At 47.2% G+C, this 15,495-nt stretch overlaps 1 protein-coding gene across 1 annotated transcript in view; it reads left to right on the top strand.

The window, feature by feature from the left end:
• igsf9bb (immunoglobulin superfamily, member 9Bb) overlaps positions 1-15,495 on the top strand; it is a 198,418-nt gene that overhangs the window by 156,199 nt on the left and 26,724 nt on the right. The window contains exons 14-16 of the mRNA XM_056284763.1: positions 2,835-3,061; positions 6,507-6,591; positions 14,595-14,759. Of these exons, the coding sequence (XP_056140738.1) occupies positions 2,835-3,061; positions 6,507-6,591; positions 14,595-14,759 (477 nt within the window). The remainder of the gene's footprint in view (positions 1-2,834; positions 3,062-6,506; positions 6,592-14,594; positions 14,760-15,495) is intronic.

The raw sequence follows: 15,495 nt of genomic DNA, 5'->3' as shown, positions 1-15,495 counted from the left end.
AACAAAAACCATGACGTCCGGGTGGCGTGGCGGTCTATCCCATTGCCTACTAACACGGGGATCACCAGTTTGAATCCCTGTGTTACCTCCAGCTTGGCCCTACAGACACAATTGATGTGAGTATGTGTCCTGGTCACTGCAGTAGCGCCTCCCCTGATCGGTCAGGGCACTTGTTCAGGGAGGAGGGGGTACTGGGGGGAATAGCATGATCCTCCCACACGCTACGTCCCCTCTGGTGAAACTCCTCACTGTCAGGTGAAAAGAAGCAGCTGGTGACTCCACATGTATCAGAGGAGGCATGTGGTGGTCTGCAGCCCTCCCCGGATCGGCAGAGGGGTTGGAGCAGCGACCGGGACGGCTTGAAACAGTGGAGTACTTGGCCAGGTACAACTGGGGAGAAAAAAAAAGGGGGGGGGGTGACAGACAAACTGATGGTGTGGCTTGCCTAGTATCAAGACCTCAATCCCATAGAATTTGTGTGGTACATGTGTCTCGTGTTTGTAAGGCTGTTGTTGAAGGTAAAGTGGTACCTTGTTTTAATATCCAATTATTCACCAAAAACGTACAATAAACTGTCAGTTATGAAAAAAAGACTACCTTCAAGCTGGTCAACCATCTCTAAATGTTTGGCTGGTGCTATATACTGTAATATTTCAATGTTTCTGTCAGAGATTGATGCTTTTACTAAGTGTCGGTTGGAAGTGAAGTTTTCACAGATGAAAATTTGCATTCATGAGTTGTAAATGTTGCAGGCGTCACTCTGCGTATGAGGTCTGGACAGCTGTTGATACACAGCCTGTAGTAGCTGCAGTGGTAGCTGCAGTTCCTACAGCTTCAGTCAGCAAGGGTCTTTCACATGAAGTATTTTGACTTCAAACTCAACTTCCAGTTTACTTCAAATCTGCAGATGGGTCACCTGCAAAACGACATCCATATTTTATTCTATTTTTTGGACCCCCCCCCCCCTTTTTCTCCCAAGTTGTATCCGGCCAATTACCCCACTCTTCCGAGCCGTCCCGGTCGCTGCCCCACCCCCCTATGCCGATCCGGGGAGGGCTGCAGACTACCACATGCCTCCTCTGATACATGTGGAGTCGCCAGCCGCTTCTTTTCAGCTGACAGTTCCCCCTCCCCCCTGATCAGGCGCCCCGACCGACCAGAGGAGGCACTAGTGCAGCGACCAGGACACATACCCACATCCAGCTTCCCACCCCCAGACACGGCCAATTGTGTCTGTAGGGATGCTCAACCAAGCCGGAAGTAACTCGGGGATTTGAACCGGCGATCCCCGTGCTGGTAGGCAACAGAATAGACCACCACGCCACCTGGATGCCTCATTCATATTTTTCTTTATCATATTGTGTTGATGCATTTGCCATTATATACCACATAGACTGGAAATGTTATCTGTTTTGCTAGAGGGAAGAAAAATCATATTTTATCCTGTCTAATTTAGTCTGTTATAATCAGCACAGACACATGTGACATCTGAGAAGCCTGATACTGACACTAAAGCCATGCCATGTCACCATGTTTATGTATCGGTCTTGTTCAGTGAACGTCATTTGCTGCCATGTCCTACTCCAAAAGCTTTTTCACGAGGTTACTCCGAAACGCCGCTGTCTTGCCAATTACTTGTTGTTTAATCTTCTTCGCTGAATCAGATTCGTTTAAGCCGTGATCAGGTCCGTCGTGGGCGTATGCTAGCAAATGAAAAATGGCCAGTTTTGCTGGTAACTGGGCTGACAAGAGTCCACCAGTTCACATATGTGCTGGGCATAATGCAAAGGTCCCCGAGTCAAGATTTTGAAATTCTGTTTCGAACGGACCTGCATAGATAGTAACATTTTTACCTTGAGAATGCTGGTAAATACTTTTGCTTTTATTTCCCTTGAAATGTTACCGAAGATTAAAAAAAAAAAAAGCCATTAGTCCCAAAATTAGTTTCTATTTGTGGGCCCAAGACCCACACAAATAATTGCAAAAAAATAGCAAACACTTCAGTATTGCAGCCAAACTTGGGTGTCCTTCTGGTAGGGCTAGATACCCAGTAAAACCATTTAAAGCTGCTACAAGTGGATTTGGAATTTTGTCGACTTTTGTGTGTCCCAGTGGACAAAAGCGGTAGTGTTCCACGGAAGAATGACTCCATCGTCATTCGTCAGATTTCATGGGAAATCCGACGCGGTGGACACGCATTTGAAATCATTATGTAAAGGCATCTGGTTGGCGTAGCGGTCTATTCCATTGCCTACCAACATAGGGATCGCCGGTTCGAATCCCCGTGTTACCTCCGGCTTGGTCGAGCGTCCATACAGACACATTTGTCCATGCCTGCAGATGGGAAGCCGGATATGGGGTATGTGTCCTGGTCGCTGCGCTAGTGCCTCCTCTGGTCGGTCGGGGCGCCTGTTCAGGGGGGAGGGGTAGCTGGGGGGGGAATAGCGTGATCCTCTCACGCACTACGTCCCCCTGGCGAAACTCCTCACTGTCAGGTAAAAGGAAGCGGCTGGCGACTCCACATGTATCGGAGGAGGCATGTGGTAGTCTGCAGCCCTCCCCGGAACGGTAGAGGGGGTGGAGCAGCGACTGGAAGAGTGGGATAATTGGCCCAAGTACAACTTGGGAGGAAAAAAATGGGGGGGAGTCATTATGTAGCGATATCTACATATCTCATCTTCTCACTGATGGTCTTGTTTGCTGATGTCAGTCACGTAGAAGCATCACAGTTAAACGGAGACTGATAATCTGATACGTAGCCAGCGAAAACACTCTTTGACGTGATGGTTAAACTGTGGCTTTCTCATATAACCAACCCCCCCCCCTCTTTTCAGTATTTCCTATAAGTACCCCTGAACCATTGGTGCTGCTTACCCCACCACGGTGCCTCACAGCCAATCGTACACAGCAGGGAGTCCTGCTCACCTGGATTCCTCCTGCCAATCACACAGCACCTATCCAGCATTACGTCATGGAGTTTCGCCTAGGGGAACGATGGGACGTCCTGGACGACAGCATTCCCGCCGGGGAGACAGAACTGCTCGCTAAAGACCTCATCCAGGTGAAAGACTTGGATCTGTCAGATGACTGAGTTGTCAGACAGAGGAGAGAGTGTGGAGGAGAGAGTGTGGAGGAAGTCACCTTCCTCCTGCTTACATTGTCATGCAATGATACAAGATAGAAAAAGAAAAAATGGATGATTTTTTTTATTTTTTATTTCATGAAATGTTGCATCACTGGCTGACAACACTTGCATCAGTTCCTGTCAAGGGAGCGCTGTGATTCGTCTGCGTTGTTCGTCACTCAGTGGCATCAGATACTGTCAGACGGTGCGTCTGAAAAAAAATCCTGTTTTGAATTTGCAGGCATACCTGGCATTTGCAACGTTGCCGGGAGCCTCTCGAGCAATCACATGTGGCGTTAGCTAGGTCAGAGATATCAACTGAGAAAAGTCCTTAACAGAAAAGGGTTGACCTATAAAATTAAAACCTTGTCTAAAGTACTTGACTACCGTCTCTTGGCCCGAAAATTAAAGTACATTATGAAAAGAGTAACCTTTATGGGAAGATAAAGGATTTTTTTTTTGTTGTCTTGTGAAGAGAGACCTTTTCAGAGAGGCGAAAGAAAACCGTCTATTATAATACGTCTGTTTAATTGGGGTCAACTGTACAAAGTAATGGAGAGTGCAGGAGAGAGGTGGAGAAGAGTCACAGTAGTGGTTTGCAACAGAAGGGTACCAGCAAGAGTTAAAGGGAAGGTTTACCAGATGGTTGTGAGACCAGCTATGTTATATGGTTTGGAGACAGTGGCATTGATGAAAAGACAGGAGGACAGGAGGCGGAGGTGGCAGAGTTGAAGATGCTAAGATTTTCGTTGGGAGTGATGAAGAAGGACAGGATTAGGAACGAGTATATTAGAGCAGTGGTTCTCCACCTTTTTGGGGTCCTGGACCCCCTGCGTATTTTTGATCTACCCTGAGGACCCCTCCACCTGATCTTGGGGGAGGGGGGTTGCAGTTTGATAGAAACAGTAGAAACTGCATTTTAAATTGCATTATAGCATTTATTTACTCTTTGGGGCAAAAATAAGAGCTTTCAGTTGTAACTTAGATATAGTTAACAAAACAGAATTCTTATGCAGTAACTTTCAGATATATGTAACAAAACAGAATATGTCTTCAGTAACTTTCAGATATATGTAACAAAACAGAATATGTCTTCAGTAACTTTCAGATATATGTAACAAAACAGAATATGTATTCAGTAACTTTCAGATATATGTAACAAAACAGAATATGTATGCAGTAACTTTCAGATATATGTAACAAGACAGAATATGTATTCAGTAACTTTCAGATATAGTTAACAAAACAGAATATGTATTCAGTAACTTTCAGATATAGTTAACAAAACAGAATATGTATTCAGTAACTTTCAGATATATGTAACAACACAGAATATGTATTCAGTAACTTTCAGATATATGTAACAAAACAATATGTATTCAGTAACTTTTAACAATGCAAACGGGAGCGAGATCTCTTATTAAAATACAATAAATGACACTTGTGAAACAGATGTAATTAGAGAAAAAAGTCCCGTTACCCTTTATAGTTTAGGTAGATAAAGATCTCAGTCACATTTGAGTAAAATAATCCTATTTTTATAAATGTCATAGGATCTTTTTTTTAAAGATATTTTATTTTCACGGACCCCTTGCAATTACACCACGGACCACTAGGGGTCCGCGGACCCCCGGTTGAGAAACACTGCATTAGAGGGACCGCTCGGGTTAGACGGTTTGGAGACAAAGCAAGAGAGGCGAGATTGAGATGGTTTGGACATGTGTGGAGGAGGGATGCTGCGTATGTGGTGAGGCTGGTGTGACAGAGGAAGATGCAGAGGACAGGAAGAGATGGAAACGGATGGTCCGCTGTGGCGCCCCCTAACGGGAGCAGCCGGAAGTAATAGTAGATAATACGTCTGGTTTTGATTTATGACTTGTGACAGGGTGGTGTTTTTTCAGCGTATCATATCTAACTGTTAGCTCAGTTCTCCTGGCATGACACGTTTAAGCTTCTTCTCAGTCTCACTGCCAGTGTCAGTTGTCATGCAGATGCTTTTATCTGCTCATCCACTCCCCAGCAAGACCCACACACATTCCTCTGTCTCTGTCACACACACACACACACAAACACACACACACACACATGCACACACACACGTACACACTACACCTATCCTGCACTACATCTCTGCTGCTATTTTTTCCTGCATCGATTGAGGTAATTAGACCACAGGGGACCCTCTATTTGCTAGTCTTCCTATATGTGATATTGGTGTGCGCTGGTGGGTTTGTACGTGAGTTTGCATAAGTGCATAATTTTCATTCACCACCGTTACAACACAATTTACCCCATTTCCCTCTTACTTATACTGTTCATATCATCCCAGTACTCAGGGGTTTTTGTTTGTCTAGGAAATTGCGAAGCCGCTAACGAGCCAATCCTCACAGACGCACAGTATCATCAGTGAGCTTTGTTATATCGTACAGTAGTGGGCAGTAGGTATATCATAACTTAGCCAGATCCCTTAAAGTGTACCTTTTTTTTTGTCTGTGGTCAAAATTACGTCTTTTTCATTTCAGCATCCTTTGCACTTCTTCTTTCCTCGCATCTTAACTAGGAGACAAAAATGGAAGGTGTCCCTCAGCGGCACAGCCCAAAGCCCGGAGGTCACAAATGATGGCATGAAGGATTAATGGTTACAGTACTCAGGCGGCGCAGTGGTTAGCGCGGTCGCCTCACAGCAAGAAGGTCCCGGGTTCGAGCCCCGGGGTAGTCCAACCTTGGGGGGCGTCCCGGGTCGTCCTCTGTGTGGATTTTACATGTTCTCCCCGTGTCTGCGTGGGTTTCCTCCAGGTGCTCCGGTTTCCTCCCACAGTCCAAAGACATGTAGGTCAGGTGAATCGGCCACACTAAATTGTCCCTAGGTGTGAATGTTTGTGTGTATGTCAGCCCTGTGCGATGGTCTGGTGGCTTGTCCAGGGTGTCTCCCTGCCTGCCGCCCAGTGACTGCTGGGATAGGCTGCAGCATCCCTGCGACCCTGAGAGCAAGATAGGCGATTTGGATAATGGATGGATGGATGGATGGTTACAGTACTCATTCCAAATAGTTCTGTATTAGTTGCTCAAGTATGAAATCTAATAAATAAAAATAAAATGCGTTTTGGAAGAACAAACAACAGTAGTGTCCGTTTGTTGCGTGTTTCAGCATTTCTCTCTTGATAGTAGGAACTGAATCATTTGAGGAACGGGAGAGATGAATCTGTCATTCTCAAATTATGATCTTTTTACTTAAAGCTGACTGTTCACGGGTGACAACAACCAAAACCCTGCCGCAGAACTGTGGTCCCCTCTCTCAGTGAATAGAACGAATAAGGGAGGGCTGTGAGAAACTCTTGACTTGGATATATATTAATATCTGTGTTTTTTCATCTGTTCCCAGGAGGCTTGGTATGAGTTTCGCATCATGGCTGTCATGGAGGACATGATCAGCGAGCCCAGTAACATTGTAGGGGTGTCCAGCACAGGTGAGATATTACTCCACATTTCCCACCATGTACAGTAACAGATTACAGCTAGAGGAATAATACACCCCCCCCATTACTAGTTACACTATGAACTGTAGAATATACGAAACAGGAATTCAAAAATCTCCCTCGACAGAAGGAGTGATTTTTGATTTAATACATTTAAAATTTGAATAAAATTAATTCTATTAATTTTTTTATTTTTCATACATTTTAATTTTTAACATGATTTTTAGTGCTACGATTGAAGGAGTTCAAGTATCTCGGGGTCTTGTTAACGAGTGAGGGTAGGTTGGAGCGGAGGTTGACGGGTGGATTGGTGCAGCATCAGCAGCCATGTGGACGTTGTACCGGACCGTTGTGGTGAAGAGGGAGCTGAGCTGGAAGGCAAAGCTCTGAATTTACCAGTCAGTCTTCGTTCCAACCCTCACCTATGGTCATGAGCTTTGGGTAGTGACCAAAAGGGTGAGATCGTGGATACAGGCGGCTGAAATGAGTTTTGCCTGTAGGGTGTCTGGGCTCAGCCTTAGGGATAGGGTGAGGAGCTTGGACATCTGGAGGGAGCTCGAGTAGAGCCGCTGCTCCTTCACATCAAAAGGAGCCAGTTGAGGTGGTTCGGGCATCTGATTATTTTGCCTCCTGGGCGCCTTCCGTTGGAGGTTTTCTGGGCACGTCCAACTGGGAGGAGACCCCGGGGTAGACCCAGAACTCGCTGGAGGGACTACATGTCCATTCTGGCCTGGGAACGCCTTGGGATCCCCCAGGAGGAGCTGGAGGGCGTTGCTGAGGAGAGGGACGTCTGGAGTGCCCACCTTAGCTTGCTGCCACCACGACCCGACCCCGGAGAAGCGGATGATGATAAGATGAGATGAGACCCTCGACAGAAACCGAGCCGAGGAGCTTTAACATGTCATAATTTCCGCTGCCCCGAAATCGCTTTAGTATAGAGGTCCAGGAGTGCCATATTCAGCATTTACGACGGAGAAGAGAGTCCTTCACAACAACAACAGCAACACTAAGCCACAACACAATGGACATTGTTCCACAACACAAGCGAGAGACAGACTTGGACATGTCAACTAACTTCTGCCATTTCCACATTTCTATCCAATATGTGCAACAAGTATTTTTCGCCAGAGGTCACCGGACAATAACAGTGGAAGTCAAGGCATGCTCTGTATTTCTTTCACATGAAACTTCATTGACCATTTCCAACCTTATCATATTTTTTTGCCCCCCCCCCCTTTTTCTCCCAAGTTGTATCCGGCCAATTACCCCACTCCTCCGAGCCATCCCAGTCGCTGCTCCACCCCCTCTGCCGGCCCGGGGAGGGCTGCAGACTACCACATGCCTCCTCCGATACATGTGGAGTCGCCAGGGGGCGTAGCACGTAGGAGGATCATGCTATTCCCCCCAGGTCCCCCTCCCCCCCCGAATAGGCACCCCGACCGGCCAGAGGAGGCGCTAGTTCAGTGACCAGGACACATACCCACATCCGGCTTCCCACCTGCAGACACGGCCAATTGTGTCTGCAGGGACGCCCGACCAAGCCAGAGGTAACACGGGGATTTGAACCGGCGATCCCCGTGTTGGTAGGCAACAGAATAGACCGCCATGCTACTCGGATGCCCTACCTTATCATTTTAACCTTAACCTCAACCTCAACCCCAACCCTGGCTCTAGCCTTAATCCTAACCTTCACCTAACTTTAAAGCTAGAATTCGGGACTCTCACATATAAATGAGTGTCTGTGACGTTCATGCCGTCGCCACACGAGTTCACACAATGATGATTGATAATGATAATAATAATAAAAATAATAGCTTCATTTATACAGCACTTTTCTCAAACAAAGTTACAAGGTGCTTTACAAAGAAATAAAACCAGACAAGGCAAAAATAAGAGTAAGATCAAATAAGTAAGAGTAAAAATAAAAACAGGACAAATGAATAAAGACAAATGCCAAACAGTTGTAAAAGCTTTCATAAAAAGAAAAGTTTTAAGATTTAACAGAAGCTATAGAGACTTGGTTAGTCTTAGTTCGACAGGAAGAGAGAGGTCCATAGCGTGGGGGGGTTCTAACAGGAAAAGCCCCATCACCCTTTGTAACAAACTGAGACCTGGGAGTAACCAGCAGCGCTCCGTCTGCAGATCTTCATGGTCACGAGGGCGTGTACCAGGTCAGTAAGTCACACATGGAAATAGGAGCAAGACCATTTCAAGCCCTAAAAGTGAGCAATAAAATTTAAAATCAATTCGAAATGTGACGCAGCCAGTGTAGGGAGGCAAGCACAGGAGTGATGTGGTCATGCCTCTTGTCCCGTAATGAGCCGACCAGCGGCGTTTTGTCCCAGCTGCAGACGGTGGAGGGGGGGAACCCTTGCTGGTACCAGAGTAAGGCAATTAAGCCTCTCACTGCCAGGTAAATCTCTTTGGATTTTGCAATATAGCGGAATTTTAAATCTGGTGTCTGTGGTGACATTGCCGCACCGGCACGCCGGAAGTGATGCATTTTACGTCAACCAGCAGTGATTGCGTTGCCAGCGCTGAACTTCCGAGTGACGAAATTGTTTCCATGCCTCCGACTGGCTTGCTTTCAGGGTTCGTCATTGGTCACCTGATCCAGTGGCCCAATCGTGTAACTTGTTCTCTCAGTCACTTTATACATGGTTGCTCAGGGACATTCGCAATTGTAGGGCTGGTCTGGTTCAGCCAAATAGACAACAGAACAGCTAGCATTATGTTCAAAATGAAGAAAACGGAGTTTATCCGTATTAGAACTGCAAGTTTATTCAATCATTCATCTTCAGCCGCTTCTCCGGGGTGGGGTCGCGGTGGCAGCAAGCTAAGTAGGGCACTCCACATGTCCCTCTCCCCGGCAACGCCCTCCAGCTCCTCCGGGGAGATCCCAAGGCGTTCCCAGGCCAGAATGGACATGTAGTCCCTCCAGCGAGTTCTGGGTCTACCCCGGGTTCTCCTCCCAGTTGGATGTGCCTGGTAAACCTCCAAAGGAGGGCGCCCAGGAGGCATCCTAATCAGATGCCCGAACCACCTCAACTGGCTCCTTTCGATGCGAAGGAGCAGCGGCTCTACTCCGAGCTCCTCACCCTATCTCTAAGACTGAGCCCAGATTCCCTACGGAGGAAACTCATTTCAGCCGCTTGTATCTGCAATCTCACCCTTTCGGTCACTACTCAAAGCTCATGACCATAGGTGAGGGTTGGAACGAAGATTGACTGGTAAATTGAGAGCTTTGCCTTCCGGTTCAGCTCCCTCTTCACCACAACGGTCCGGTACAACGTCCGCATTACTGCTGATGCTGCACCAATCCACCTGTCAATCTCCTGCTCCATCCTACCCTCACTCGTGAACAAGACTCCTAGTTACTTGAACTCCTTCACTTGAAGCAACTTGAGGCAAGTTTATATATATAAAACAAAATCACCTATTGTCATTGTCTCCCCCACTCCTGTTGACTCCCCCCCCCCCCCATCCTATCCCATCCATGTGATGAGTAGTGAAACTGACTCACATCCTGTGGGAATCCCACTGGAGGCATGACCCACAGGATTCCCGGAAAAATGTCAGCCTCTGCTCAGGATAACTTAACATTTCTTAGCCGAAGAAGTGTATTGCACATGCAGCAATTCCACTTTACATTTCCCTTGTTCAGCACTATTAAATTTTAGCTCACAGTACACACACACACACACACACACAAACAGACACACTCTCTCTCTCTCTCTCTCTCTCTCTCTCTCTCTCTCTCTCTCTCTCTCTCTCTCTCTCTCTCTCTCTCTCTCTCTCTCTCTCTCTCCTGTGCCATCCTCAAAAGCATGACATCATCGTTCAGCTCCTCCCTCTCGGATCCCACTTAATTGACGTAGAACTTGATGATTTGTGAGTTGATGCGAAGCGAAACATCAAACCACATTTCATTGCACTTTATGAGCTCCTTGTCCTCGTTTTCACTGAAATCCCCCAAACGGATGCTGCTGTCATGCAGCGGTGGCAGAGCACACATCATGTGGTGGAGGAAATCCTTTGGTATTTCTCAGGGAATGTTGGCTCTTTGCATGTATTCTGATGCCCTCTGCTGGTGTGAGAGGAGAACCGTTTGATGTGGCGCTCAGAGGCCGTCTTTCATTTTGATGTTGACATGGCATTCAGTCCTGTCCCTATAAATCTTCAGAGGCATGCTTAACTCATGATGCAGATGCTCCCTTGCCTTTCGTAGATGACGGAGGAGTTGTATTTTTTTCTCTGCGGATATCTCTGTTGCTTAGTAGGTTTCACCTTGTGCCGCACCTTTTTTTTCTCAATATGACTGCAGAAACCACAGTTCACAAAAGAATTCTCACATGACACGCCAGAGACTCTGCTCTCTAGTACTCATTACACATCTCCGGGCAAAAGTTGCCGTTATTTCTGGTTAAAAGTTTATTTACATTTATATATGCAGCACAGTGGCGCAGTGGTTAGCGAGATCGCCTCACAGCAAGAAGGTCCTGGGTTCGAGCCCCGGGGCAGTCCAGCCTTGAGGGGGTAATCCCAGGTCATCCTCTGTGTGGAGTTTGCATGTTTTCCCCAAGTCGGCGTGGGTTTCCTCCAGGTGCTCCAGTTTCCTCCCACGGTCCAAAGACATGTAGGTCAGGTGAATCGGCCGTGCTAAATTGTCCCTAGGTATGAATGGGTGTGTGTGTGTGTATGTCGGCCCTGTGTGATGGCCTGGCGGCCTGTCCAGGGTGTCTCCCCGCCTGCCACCCAATGACTGCTGGGATAGGCTCCAGCATCTCCGCGACCCTGAAAGCAGGATAAGTGGTTTGGATAATGGATGGATGGAAAAGTTTCTATATGAACCAATAAAGCCTCAAAAGTTATCCTAGTACAGCAAACCGGTCTCTATGTCTGCCATAGTGATATATGTTAGAGAATACAGTTTGGTGGTTTTATTTAATCCAGAGCCTAATTCAGAAAAAAAGTATAATTTTAACAAATATCACAGTCACTGTGCTCATAGAGGCGTCGATGGGGAGGAGAATGGGAAAGTCCATTTACTGGATCAGACTCAAATTTTCTCTCTCTCCAAAGTTTAGTGAGGCCCAGTGTGTTACCCCAAGAGCTACAAATTTTATCTTTGGGCGCCTGTAGATTGAAAATAGCAGTTACAACAGATGGCCTTCCCAGTTTACACGTAGCAAAGATGAGACGGAGGTTGTTCTGGCATTGTGAATCTCAGCTTTTGACTCCAGTGAGACATTGAAGCACATTTTCTTTCCATCAGTGTCGTTGAAGGTGAGTTATCTGTCAGCATACAAGGCAGTGAGAGCTGCCTGGATCTGTAAACTGTGCACAAAACAAGTCCTGGAAAAGCAAATGCCGACTATCTCCCAAGACAACATGCATTGAGTGCTGTTGTCATTGACTGAAGCTTTCCAATAGTCCACATTTATCTCAGCCTAGGTGCTGGCGTCGGCGTTGACACAGCACTTAAATGATGTGACAGGGTGTGTAGGCAGAAGGCTGCGAGCTCGGTTGTCATTCAAAGTGTTTGAATTGCAAAAGAAGGTTGATATGGGAGATCTTGTGAAGAGTCAAGTACAAGTACGAGAAGCAGAAAATTAGACAAAAAAAGAAAAAGGAAACGTGTTTGCAACTAACATACTATACTGGTAGGAGCGGCACAGTGGCGCCGTGGTTAGCGCGGTCCCCTCACAGCAAGAAGGTCCTGGGTTCGAGCCCCGGGGTAGTCCTACCTTGGGGGTCGTCCCGGGTCGTCCTCTGTGTGGAGTTTGCATGTTCTCCCCGTGTCCGCGTGGGGTTCCTCCGAGGGCGCCGGTTTCCTCCCACAGTCCAGAGACATGTAGGTCAGGTGAATCGGCCCAGGGTGTCTCATCGCCTGCCGCCCAATGACTGCTGGGCTAGGCTCCAGCATCCCCGCGACCTTGTGTAGGATAAGCCGTTTGGATAATGGATGGATGGATACTATGCTGGTGGTCAGTGCTGGAACCTGAAAATAAACAAGGAAATAAGTGCAGGAATTCCCCTGATGGCATTCTGGCCTGCACATCAGCAAAGTGGATTAAAGCCACAGAGAGATACTGCAGGTGTTTACACGTACTTCAGCAAGAAAAAGGGCGTGAACGTCAATTGCAAGCTATGATTATTAAGCCTAAAGTAATGACCACGTTACTGTATTGTTATGGGTACACTCTTACAGGTGTACAAGTGTACATATGTCTGATCCTCCATCCAAACAAATGAGCTTCATAAAAGCACAACAAGCCAATAGAGGTGTAAGAAAACACCGATACACTCGAGTACCGCGATATTATCTCGTGATACTGTATCGATTCTCGAAACCACTATATCGGTCTTTAATTGTTTACATGTAAAGGTTCGTGACAAACATGTTGTGTTGTGTGAAACCCCACGACCGCTAGATAACAGTGTTGTAATCTATCTTCAGCCATTTGACTCTTCCACTCCAACGCAACAACATAAACTGAGACGGGAAGTAGCATAAGCACAGAGAACACAGGCCTACGAAACTGCGATATATCGCCTTTCTTAGGTCAGGTGAATCGGCCAGGGTGTCTCCCCGCCTGCCACCCAATGACTGCTGGGATAGGCTCCAGCATCCCCGCAACCCTGAGAGCAGGATAGGCGGTTTGGATAATGGATGGATGGATGGATTTACACGTTGAGGTTAATACCTGTCATAGGCCCTTATTACCGGCCTTTCTGAACAGTCTTGTTTTTAAACTGCAAGGAAAAAAAGAAGCTCACTTGCTGCTGCGATGCGAGGAGCTGTGCGCCGTCATACAGGAAAAGTGTAAAATCTGCAGCCCTTTAAAGGAGGCCGGTGGCTGTGAGACAGTGCCGCACCCCTGTGGCTGCATTACCACCGCGTCTCATACAATTTCACCGCAGCTACAGTGTGAAATCTCATTTTTCACCCCTAATTTCCAACTTTTCTAAGATTAAATTACTTTGCAGCCATAGTATTAACCTCAGGAAGTACTTAAATCCCATTACTTTATTCGTTCGTTTGTAGTGACGTTAACTCTTTTTTGCTATATTTGACATTCTCTCTCTCTCCCCCCCATCTGTCCCTTCAATCTTTCACCACCCCTTCACGTTTCTAACCTTTCCTCTTTCATTCACTACTCTTTTTATTTGTATGTGACCCACTGCTGAGATTTGCCCCTCTTCTCTAAACCATCTCCTCCCCCCTTTTAATACCCCTTCATCCCCCTTCTTCATTGTTCCCCTCATCACTTTTCCATCTCTCTGTCTCGCTCTCTTTCTCTCTGTCTTTCTCTGTCTCTCTCTCTGTCTGTCTGTCTGTCTGTCTGTCTGTCTGTCTCTCTCTCCCTCCCTATCTCTGTCTTTCTCTCTGTCTGTCTCGCTTTCTCTGTCTCTCTCTCTCTCCCTATCTCTCTCTCTCTCTCTGTCTGTCTCTCTTTCTCTGTCTCTCTCTCTCTCCCTATCTCTCTCTCTCTCTGTCTTTCTCTGTCTCTCTCTCTGTCTGTCTGTCTCTCTCTCTCTCCCTATCTCTGTCTTTCTCTCTCTCTGTCTGCCCCCTTTCTCTGTCTCTCTCTCTCTCCCTATCTCTCTCTCTCTCTGTCTCTCTGTCTCTCTCTCTCCCTATCTCTCTCTCTCTCTCTCTCTCTCTCTCTCTCTCTCTCTCTCTCTGTCTTTCTCTGTCTCTCTCTCTGTCTGTCTGTCTCTCTCTCTCTCTCCCTATCTCTGTCTTTCTCTCTCTCTGTCTGTCTCTCTTTCTCTGTCTCTCTCTCTCTCCCTATCTCTCTCTCTCTGTCTTTCTCTGTCTCTCTCTCTGTCTGTCTGTCTCTCTCTCTCTCCCTATCTCTGTCTTTCTCTCTCTCTGTCTGTCTCTCTTTCTCTGTCTCTCTCTCTCTGTCCCTATCTCTCTTTCTCTGTCTTTCTCTGTCTTTCTCTCTGTCTCTGTCTGTCTCTCTCTCTCCATCTCCATCATCCAGACTTCTTCCCTCCCCCGGAGATGGTGGAGGAAGGTGGGCTGGCACGGCCAGTGGTGGCGGGCATTGTGGCCACCATCTGTTTCCTGGCGGCGGCTGTCTTATTCAGCACACTGGCAGCCTGCTTTGTCAACAAGCAGCGCCGACGCAAGCTTAAAAGGAAAAGAGGTAAGGGAATGAGGGGGTGGGTGGGTGGGGTGGGGTCCTGATTTGAACGATGGATGCGCCTACATGATCAATAGGTCAGTAGGTGCACATGCAGTATTTCCAAAACTCCCAAACTCAGATGTTGGCAAATGCAGAAACATGTGCGCAGCACATCCACCCACACACATGCACACTTGCAGTATAAACGACTGTCGCCACAGGGAACTACACAATGAAATAACCTGATCAGACTTCATTTCCTATTTGACTTTTTGTTCACAACTCATTTAGTTATAAATTGGGCATCTGGGTAGCATGGCGGGTCTATTCCATTGCCTACCAACACGGGGATCACCAGTTCGAATCCCCGTGTTACCTCCAGCTTATCTGGGCGTCCCTACAGACACAATTGGCCGTGTCTGTGGATGAGAAGCCGGATGTGGGTATGTGTCCTGGTCGCTGCACAGTCAGTCAGTCGGGGCACCTGTTCGGGGGGGAGGGGGAACTGGGGGGAATGGCGTGATCCTCCCATGTGCTACGTCCCCCTGGTGAAACTCCTCACTGTCAGGGGAAAAGATGCGGCTGGCGACTCCACATGTATCGGAGGAGGCATGTGGTAGTCTGCAACCCTCCCTGGATCGGCAGAAGGGGGGGGGGGGCTACGACCGGGACGGCTTGGAAGAGTGGGTAATTGGCCAAGTACAATTGGGGAGAAAAAAGGGAGAAAAAAATCCAAAAAGAAGAGAGGGGAAAAAAA

This window comes from Lampris incognitus, chromosome 8 (genome assembly GCF_029633865.1).
Source record: "Lampris incognitus isolate fLamInc1 chromosome 8, fLamInc1.hap2, whole genome shotgun sequence".
Taxonomy (NCBI): Eukaryota; Metazoa; Chordata; class Actinopteri; order Lampriformes; family Lampridae; genus Lampris; species Lampris incognitus.
Note: the sequence above shows the minus strand (reverse complement) of the source record. Positions and strands in the feature narration are given on the sequence as shown.